Source organism: Camellia sinensis, chromosome 2, assembly GCF_055761805.1.
Source record: "Camellia sinensis isolate YWXY chromosome 2, ASM5576180v1, whole genome shotgun sequence".
In the NCBI taxonomy this organism is placed as follows: Eukaryota; Viridiplantae; Streptophyta; class Magnoliopsida; order Ericales; family Theaceae; genus Camellia; species Camellia sinensis.
In genome coordinates, this window is record NC_138962.1 from 217,005,594 (window position 1) to 217,015,727 (window position 10,134).

General features: G+C 28.1%; 1 protein-coding gene and 1 long non-coding RNA gene across 2 annotated transcripts; both read left to right on the forward strand.

Annotated features, from left to right (window-relative positions):
- The first annotated feature begins 705 nt into the window (after positions 1 to 705).
- Positions 706 to 9,941, forward strand: CYSC1 (cysteine synthase C1). The gene is made up of 10 exons (XM_028223989.2): positions 706 to 1,077; positions 6,959 to 7,068; positions 7,152 to 7,209; positions 7,289 to 7,552; positions 7,709 to 7,846; positions 8,104 to 8,155; positions 8,308 to 8,387; positions 8,529 to 8,588; positions 9,046 to 9,126; positions 9,633 to 9,941. The coding sequence occupies exons 1-10, from the start codon at positions 883 to 885 to the stop codon at positions 9,729 to 9,731; spliced, it is 1,137 nt and encodes a 378-aa protein (XP_028079790.2). The 5' UTR covers positions 706 to 882; the 3' UTR covers positions 9,732 to 9,941.
- LOC145820637 (uncharacterized) lies at positions 2,168 to 5,210 on the forward strand. Its single transcript, XR_014362538.1, has 2 exons — positions 2,168 to 4,595; positions 4,838 to 5,210. It is a non-coding gene; the product is annotated as an uncharacterized LOC145820637 (long non-coding RNA).
- Positions 9,942 to 10,134: the final 193 nt, after the last annotated feature.

Here is a 10,134-nt window from a genome sequence, read left to right on the forward strand (position 1 = left end):
TATTTTACAATATTATAATTTTTAATATACATATATCATATAAAATCATTATATGATAATATAACAACAATATATTATTTTTAATTTTTTAAATAAATGTTAAATGATTTATATTTCTACATATTTTTATTTTCTAAATGAATATTAAAAAAATTAAATAATTAGGATTGCTTTTAATTTTATGTTACTAATTATTTTTCTAATTTAATTATTATTTTTAATATCAAAATGAGTATCTATTTTACTCTTTTATAATTTAATATATCATACAAAATTATTATATAATAATTATACTTTTATAATACGACAGAATTAAAATTATCAAAATAGACAAACAATTTAACTAAAATTAATATATATAAATATTTAAATAATAATTTTATAGAACGATAATGTCAATATTATTAAAATAAATAATTGTAATTATAATTAAAATTATTGTTTTACCATACAATTATCAAATATATATATTTTTGTTTTAAAATGAGATGGTGTTTGACAAGTTGGTTTATGATTAAAATGATCACAAAAAGATAAAATAAATTATTTTAGTCACAATAAATAAAATATCATATCCAATCTATTATTATTACACTATTCTCTTACAAAAAAAATTAAAAAAATCAAAAAATCAAAAAATCTTTTCTAAACTAAACTTTTGAACCCAAACTAAAATAATAAAAAAAAATATCAAAAACTCAAAAAAATCGACTCAACTTCCAAACGCTAGTTTTCTTATAAAACGATCTCACAAGTTTTGTATTCTCTAACTCAACCACAGATACACACAAAGAGTACACAGAGGAGGCTCTGGACCCAAGCAGACTAAAGGCTCTCTCTCTCTCTCTCTCTCTCTCTCTCTCTCTCTCTCTCTCTCCATTAATGGCTGCTTTAAGCACCATCATCAAGAGAAGATCCATATCATCATCATCATGCAATCTTGGTAATCTTATCAGAAGCTCCAGATGGGTCTCAACTCAACCCATGGTTGATTCTCATGACCCATCTTTTGTTCAAAGAATCAGAGATCTGCCCAAAGATCTCCCTGGTACTCGCATCAAAAAGGAAGTCTGTCAAGTAATCTCTCTCTCTCTCTCTCCCTCCCTCTCCTTTTTCTCTCTCAATTACTTCTTGATGGAATTGCAAAAAAAAAAAAAAAAATAAATAATCAAAGGCTCTGTTTTGAAACCAATTTTGAGTTATATTTAAAATAAATAAATAAAATTTTGTTTAAAAACTTTGAAAAAAAATTAAAAGTTAAAAAATTGTTTTATTATGAATTTAAAAAATAATTTTAGAATGACTTGTAATTTTTATTTTTTTTAATTGAATAGATGAGTGGGAGAGAAAATTTAATTGATTAATTTGTAAAATGTGATAGAAGAAAGAGGATAGAAAAAAGTGATGGATTAATTTATTGATATTAAAAAACAGAAAGAGAAAGAATAAAAAAAAATTGAGTTTTGAAATATATTTTAGAATTTTATTATTTAAAAATTTATTTTTTATTTTTTTTATTCAAATCATGTTTTAAAAATTAAGTCGAAACATTACCAAAATAATTGTGTTTTTCCGAAGGTGCAAGTGGATATAAATTTGAGCTGTGTTATCCAATAACTTTCACTTGGATCGGATACAAACCCACTTTATCGCACTAACACAGCTATGATGTGAACTCATTTCCATCCGCTTACATTTTTATAAAATTTGAATTATTTTGAGTTACTCCCTCCGTTTCAAAATATTAGTCCCTTATTCTATTTTTTATTGTCCTAAAATATTAATTCCTCTTCAAAAATCAAGTATAAAAATAATATAAATTTTTTATTTTTTCCTTCTTTCAAATTAATAAACAACATAAAAAGTACAATTATGCATTGATATTTTCAAAAAATGTACTATCAAAAGAAAAATTTTAAAAAATTAATTTTTTTTAAATACAATAATTATACTACTAAAAAAAATTAAATTCCCTAAAACGACCATTATTTTTGAGGCGGAGGGAGCATTTATTTATACTGACTTATAGTTTCTCTTTCTTTTTATTTATTTATTTATTTAATACTTGTCAGTAGTGATGTTTTATCATTACTTTCTTAGATGAATCTGTATCCACACGTCTCTGCTCGGATTTGGGGTGGCTGCTGTGTACTGCTAGTTATTTGGGTTTTTTTTTTTGAGGTTTATTTTGATAATTTAAATCGTTCATATTTTAGAATATATCAAGTAAGTATATTTGTAAAAAATCAAGTTAAGCGAATATCGTTTATTCATTCATCCACTCACATTTATATTTACAAAAATAAATAACAATTGTAATTTAAAATATTAAAATAAATACAAATATGAGTAGATGAATGGATAAACGATATCTGATTAATTTAATTTTTTACAAATATGTTCTATCTGATGTATTATAAAATATAAACAATTTAAATTATCAAAATAAACTTTCAAAATTATCAAATTAGCTGCACAGCAGTGACTGCTGTGCGGCCACACCAATCCCGTCTCTGTACATACTTCTGTTCTGACAGTTATCATTGTTTTATTTGTTTTTTTAACAATGATTTAGACCACTAAAAAATACACTACTAATAGCACTAATTCATTGGGAATGAAAAAAAAGAAGAAAAAAAATAGAAACAAGGCATAAAAAGTGGGCGGGACCCACTGCCACATCATTAGTGTTCATATTAGTGTTCCATTTCTAGTGCTCCCAAACATTTTTCTTGTTTTTTAAAAATTGTGTTTCGTGGCAATAATTCCAGTCTCGGTTAAGTATAAGTTATTTTAATAATTTTTTAATTTTTTTTATAATAAAATCTAAAATATTAATCTAACTTGATCTTATGAAATTATAATTCCAACTCTTATAAATTATGAGCTACACCAGTTGTTTACCATGTAAGGAAATACATTACAAAAATAATAATAATTTTTTTAATTATTTTTCTTACCGCTAAACACAAATTATATAATTTCAGTATGTATTCATATAAAGTGATAGGAAATGTAAAGGAAAATTACAATCCAGTGATATTTTCATAAAATTATTACAAGTTGATAAAAAAAAAAAAAGGTTTAAGAATTCAATTATTAATGTTTATAAAATTTCTCAATTATATGTAATTATTTTTTTAAATATTTACTGAATTAAAATACATTTTAATACATAAAGTGAAGGTGCTGGTGATATTGACACATTTATATCTTATATTTTGGATTTTTTAAAATATCCATGTAGTTGATATTTCTGTAAAAAAAAAAAAAAGAAGATAAAATTTAAAACCAAAATCACGAGGTTGACAAAGCAATCCCTTACTACTTAAATAACAAAGGGCTGGGCTTTATTTGGAGGGTATTATTTTGTTGGTGGAAGTTCATTGCGGATTTTGTTTTGATAATTCGAACGGTTTAATATGTAAAAAAAATCATGCTGATCGAATATCAATAGCTATCTCATCAGATTATATTTCTATTAATCATTTATTTTTTCACCGTTTATTTTTTTTTATACAAAACTGATTTGATCACATAACTATCAATATCCGATTAATGTGATTTTATACAAATATATAGTATTCGATGAATTTTACATATTCAATAATTCAAATTATCAAAATAAGATCCATGATAAACTCCCATGAGCCCAATAGTACCCCAAGAAGTTAGCCCCAATAACAAATACCTGTATTTTTTTTATCATTATTATTATATTATTATATTTTTTTTTGAATTGCACATTTATTGTGCATGAGTTTGCTAATGTAATTATGGATTGTTTTGAAAAATTAGTTAAAAATTAATATTTTAATTTTTTTAAAAAAAATATGTAAAAATTTAGAAAGATAATATAATTCAAAATAAGTTAAATATCTTTCCAAACGAGACCTATGGCATTAGTATCCACGAGGCAACGTTTTTGGATTGGTCTATTGGCTTTTCGCTGTCTACTTTTCTAATTTAATTAGGTGGTGTTTGGCAAATTGATTTGTGGCTAAAATAGTTACAAAAGATAAAAACTTTTTTTGAGAACATAGTTTTTAGCCACTTTTTTTGATTTGTAACCAACGCCAAAAGTTGGCTTTTCTGGCTTTTTTTTTTTTTTTTTTTTTTATTTGAGAAGTTGGTTTTTAGCCAATGGTGAAATTACAATTTTGTCCTTCATGAGTCAAAATGTGTTATATGGGTAAAATTGTAAATATTTTAAATTAAATAGGGATGGTTTGATTATTTTATTGTGATTTGACATCATAAACAAATATTAATAAAAAAAATCAAAAGTAACTTTTTATCAACTTCACAAATCATTTGTTTAAAAAAGCCAAAAACTTTGTTAAAAGTCAAAAAGTCACTTTTTACCATCTTTTCAAAATAGACCAAAATAAATTATTTTAGTTACAACAACCAAAACATCATATCCAACTCATAATCATTACACTTTTTCCTTACAAAAAAAGTTAGGTTAAAAAGTCAAAAAATCATTCCGAAATTAACCTTTTTAGCTCAGGCTAAAATAATCAAAAAAGTCAAAAAGCTAATTCACTTCTCAGACAAAAGCTTAGTTAGTCACATTTTTTGAACTTGTTTAGGTGGTGTTTGGCAAGTTGGGTTGGGGCTAAAATAGCCACAAAAGACAAAACAGGCTATTTTAGCCACAACAAACAAAACATCACATCCAACCCATAATCATTACACTCTTCTCTCACAAAAAAAATCAAAAAAGCCAAAAAGCCAAAAAGTCCTTCCCAAACCAAACTTTTTAGCCCAGGCTAAAATAGCCAAAAAAGTCAAAAAGCCAAAAAGCCAACCCACTTCCCAAACGGAGGCTTAGGATGTGCCATATAAACATATTTTTTATTTTTTCATTTGTTTTAAATCATATTTTTTTTTTTATATTTGTGTATAAATAATTAAAAAATATATTTATTTATTTCATTCTAAATTTCGTAGACAAGATTTCACCTCTTGCACTTCAGTGGATGTAGATCCTTGTAACCATGCAACCACCGTTACCGTTTGTAACGTCTCGTGGAAGGCCCCACCAAGGCCTTAGAAGGTCTGAAATTTTGCTGGCCAAACGTGTTGCGGCGGTTTATGATTTTTTATGTATTTAATTTTTTATATATATTTAATTTTGGAATTTTATCTTTTTTGCACTAGAAATTATTTAAGAGTAAATTACAAATACATTTAAGATTTGTTTAAAATATAAATTGCCTTCAGTAATTTTGAAAATTATATTTTAAATTTCTAATTGTATAATAAATGATTTTTTTATTAATAAATTGTTAAGGATAAGGGGTCACTGCGGTGCGTGAAGCACAACAGTAACTGTGATGTCTCTATTTGAGGTGTATTATGACCTTATTTTTATGATCCAAACCGTCCATTTTGTAGGGTTTGTTGAGTACTTCATGCCTACCAAAAATCATATTAATCGGATATCAACAACTATATGATCGAATTGCATATTATTTATGTTATTTCTCAAAATAAAACTTATTGTTTATTTTTTTAGTTGTCGATCATATAGTTGTTGATATCCGATTAATATGATTTTTGGTAGGCATGAAGTACTCAACAAACGTTACAAAATGGACGGTTTGGATCATAAAATTAAGGCCATAATACACCTCAAATAGAGGCACCACAGTCACTGCTGTGCTTCACGCACAACAGTGACCCCTTATCCTTTTAATAATGTCTTAAATATATTTCAATTAAGAATTTAGATAACTTTATTGTTCTATGGGGAGTAGTTAGAAATTTTATTTTATTTTTGTTAAAGCCCTGTTTGACAAGTGGGATTTTGACTTTTTTTTTTTTTTTTTTGTTAAAATTCACAAAAAGACAAAATAAGTTAAAATAACTAATAAAACAAAATGTCACATTAAACTCATAATTATTTCACTTTTTCTCTCACAAACATCATATCCAACTATAAAAAAAATTCAATCATCTTCCCAAACATAAAAATTTTAGCCTACTAAAATAGCTAAAAACTAAAATATTCCACTAAAATAACCAACTTCCTAAATGAGTGTTAAATAAAAAAAAATTATGATAAGAAGGAGATTTGTCATTTTCAAAACCATAGGGATAATTTATATTTTAAGTAAATCTCAATTGTGTATTTGTATTTTACCCATTACTAATAAGTTGATTATCTTTTTCTTTGGATTTTATTTATAGATTATTTAGTTTTCAACTTAAAATAAAGTTAAGTGAATGTTTTTAGTACAAAGAAAGGACCACAAAATCGAAAATATGGAGAAAATCAAATTTCATTTTGGTTTTTAGTTTGAAGTTAAATGGTTTTTAAGAATTTAAACAAATATTTCAAAGTTGTTTTTTGAAAGGAGTGTTTTAATAAAATAAAATAAAATAAAATTCCGGAAATAGTTTGTCAAATGAATTTTTCATATTAATATTTGTTGTTATTTTCAAAAACAAAATCAAATGCTTTAGACTATAAAGATACTCTATCTGGTGTCTCTCGAACTTAATTGATACATGTGGTTTGTAAGTGATTACGAGGATTTGGAGTTTACTCTTCAAAGCTAATCTTCTTCAAAATTTATTTTTTTAAAAAGAAAAGTCCAGCTCTCAATATTGGTTGATTCTTTTAATTCTTTATAATTTATTTTGAAAATTTATAATTACCTAATTTATATAAATTAAAGAGATTTTGTTATTCCCTTGTGGGCTCTATGCAAATCTTATATTGTCATTACATTTTGTCTATGTACATGTGTAACTTATGTTCAAATTGTTTTGTGTACCATCATCTTGTGGTGTACTTCCATTTATAGGCTTCATATACTCATTAACTAGTTTCATCGTCGTATATTAAACATTTAAAATTACTTATTGGATTGTCAGATCTTATTAACATGCTTGATAGTTTAGTGAGTGTCGTTCTTATTGATCTGAAACATTTCTCTCATTTCAGCTCATTGGGAGAACTCCCCTTGTATTTCTTAATAAAGTTACCGAAGGTTGTGGAGCCTATGTTGCCGTCAAGCAAGAGATGATGCAGCCCACTGCAAGCATCAAAGATCGGTAATTTGTTAGTAGCTCTGTCATCTCGTGCTCGTTTTGATATATATAATATTGGAATTCATGATCATTTGTTATGTCACTAGACCGGCATTCGCCATGATCAACGATGCAGAAAAGAAAGGGTTAATCACTCCTGGAAAGGTGAGCATTTTTTTTTTCCAACTCAGAAAACTCCAAATAAGTTCAAAAAATTAACTTTTTTGAAATTGGGTTATTTTAGACGGTGTTGATTGAGCCAACATCGGGAAACATGGGGATTAGCATGGCATTTATGGCGGCCATGAAAGGATACAAGATGGTTTTGACCATGCCCTCTTACACGAGCTTGGAAAGAAGAGTGACTATGAGAGCATTTGGAGCTGATCTAATCGTCACTGACCCAACCAAGGGGATGGGAGGAACTGTTAAGAAAGCTTATGAGCTTCTTGAATCCACACCGGATGCTTTCATGCTTCAACAATTTTCAAATCCCGCTAATACACAGGTAACCATTTATATGCCTTTGTAATCCCAAGGCTGCAAACAAATCGTGTTGTTTATGGATAATTGGATTGTAATCCCAGGGATCCAATCAAGTTGTTCATGAACACATCTAAATTAATTAGATAAGTCAATTAAGTAATCATCTGTTGGAAAACAGGTGCATTTCGAGACAACTGGTCCTGAGATATGGGAAGATACTTGCGGGAAAGTAGACATCTTTATAATGGGAATTGGAAGTGGTGGCACTGTATCTGGAGTTGGACAATATCTCAAATCCCAAAATCCTAATGTTAAGGTGAAATAAGATATGCTCTTTCATCTTCTTAAGCTATTATGATTATAAATATATGTACTACTAGTGGGTGCAGACAAGATGCGTTTGCAATTGTACATCTGAACATTTGGGCGGTTTAGCAGTTATGAGATGTAGAGTTTTGCAGTTACCAATTTTATGGGTATTTTGGAAGGGGGAGAAAAAAAAAAAAAACTTGACAAAGTGTGTGCTTTATATAACAAAATAAGATATCCTTAAATTTGTTTATAATTGCACAGATATATGGACTTGAACCTGAGGAAAGCAACGTACTGAATGGAGGTAAACCAGGTAAAGCATCCCATTCCTTGTTAATTTTCATGTTCTTGTATGCAGTTTTTGCTTGCTCCGTAAAAATAAATAAATAAAAACTTTCTTTTCCTTTCCTCCACTATCTCAGCAACCAAACAATCATTACCAAGGACTAATATTGTTGCATACAGGCCCTCATCATATAACTGGCAATGGGGTTGGATTCAAACCAGATATATTGGACATGGATGTGATGGAAGAAGTTCTTATGGTAAGCATTTTTTCAATATATTTGGATCTTTGTTGGCGTAAAAAATGTATAAGGATCAGACCCATTTTGTGTTTATCTTGTGTACTGAAACAACTCTATTGATCAATTTGGTTTTTTTTTTTTTTTAATTTTATGTTGTAGGTTTCTAGTGAAGATGCTGTGAATATGGCTAGGCAGTTAGCATTGAAGGAGGGACTTATGGTAATAATTCAAACGATGCTCTAAACTCTAGGCTGTTTGGTCATGTTTTATTTTTTTTAAAAAATAGAAAAAACTTGTTCGGCAAACTATTTCTGAAAATTATTTTTTGGTGTTTTCAAAAAAAGTTTGCTAAACAAGTGTTATGTGTTTCAAAAAAATAAAAACAGAAAACCCAAATGATATGACAATCATAGCTTAGATTGTTTTAGACATGGACATAGAAGGATTTGACTTTGTTAGTTGTCGTACATTAAATGAACCAATTTTTTTATTTTTTATTTTTTTGTTTTTCATGTTAAACTTGACGATGATAGATTTAATGATATTGTTGGCATTCTGAGCAGAAATTGAAATTAAATTTGTTGCAGAAATGGCTACAATTTTCTTGTTTGATGTAATTTTTAACTACATGTCATGAACTTTTGGGTGAATACATGTCATGAACTTGATCATGTAGGTGGGGATATCATCAGGGGCTAACACAGTTGCAGCACTTAGACTTGCAAGAAGGCCAGAGAACAAAGGCAAACTTATTGTGGTATGAACATCATTTAGTACTTTGTTAACTGATACCCTTACCTATGTTTGATCCGCTGATGTGATTAAGCTGAATAAGTTGTTCCAGAACAACTTCTCCACGGAGGCGTTTCAGTAATTTGGTGAAAAAATATTATCCTGGGATTAGCTGTCCTACCCCTCCCTTGGCACAAAATAATCGCTTGTATACGGGATAAAAGGGTCCCTTGAGATTAGTTACACCGAGTAAGGAAGTTTGAAAAAAATAAGGGATTATTTAATCCAACTTTGCTCCCTTATTCTATAATTAAATATGACTTGTTTATAAAAGCCTTTAATTATATCTAGTGGGAGTTAGAATTCGAAAAGAGAAGGGGAAAAAAAAAAAAAACAGTTGGTAATGTCTAGAATCATTTACTGGTACTGATTGTAGAAGCAAAAAGCATACCGGTTCATTTTCTTTGATGAATAATTTGGTTTAACTATTAATCCTTGGCAAAATTTGTAATTTTTTTTGAATGTGATCAGACCGTTCATCCAAGCTTCGGAGAGCGATACTTGTCGTCTGTCCTGTTTCAAGAGCTGAGGAAAGAGGCCGAAAACATGCAACCAGTTTCCGTCGATTAAGCACCAATCTAAGATCTGAAAAATGCCCACGTCACGTATCTTGTAATGATGTGATTAAATGTGTTGAACTTACACGAAGTTTTCAGTTTCACTTGTAAAATGCTTTCATGTTTTGGGAGTTATGTTGTTTTTCATTTTTATTTATTAGATTGGGAGAGTTATGTTGTTGGACATTAATGTTAATTGCATCGGTAATTTGTTGTCTCGGAATTTACTTGTCCTACTGATAAAATTTCAGTTTTATTTATTTATTTTTCACCTAGAAAAGCATCAAAGCATGAAAACTGATTCCCAAAAACACTTTAGCTTTACCAACAAAACCATATCACAAGCTATTGTTTTGAACATGGATAGAGCAAAATATTAGCTTCAAACACAGGAAAATAATTTGCTAGAGAAAAAA

Excerpts from the sequence above, each read along its gene's own strand:
- CYSC1 (XM_028223989.2), top strand. The coding sequence starts at position 883 with ATGGCTGCTTTAAGCACCATCATCAAGAGAAGATCCATATCATCATCA. Across the intron at positions 7,069-7,151 it reads ACTGCAAGCATCAAAGATCG|ACCGGCATTCGCCATGATCA; the intron begins GTAATTTGTTAG and ends TTATGTCACTAG. Across the intron at positions 7,553-7,708 it reads CAAATCCCGCTAATACACAG|GTGCATTTCGAGACAACTGG; the intron begins GTAACCATTTAT and ends GTTGGAAAACAG.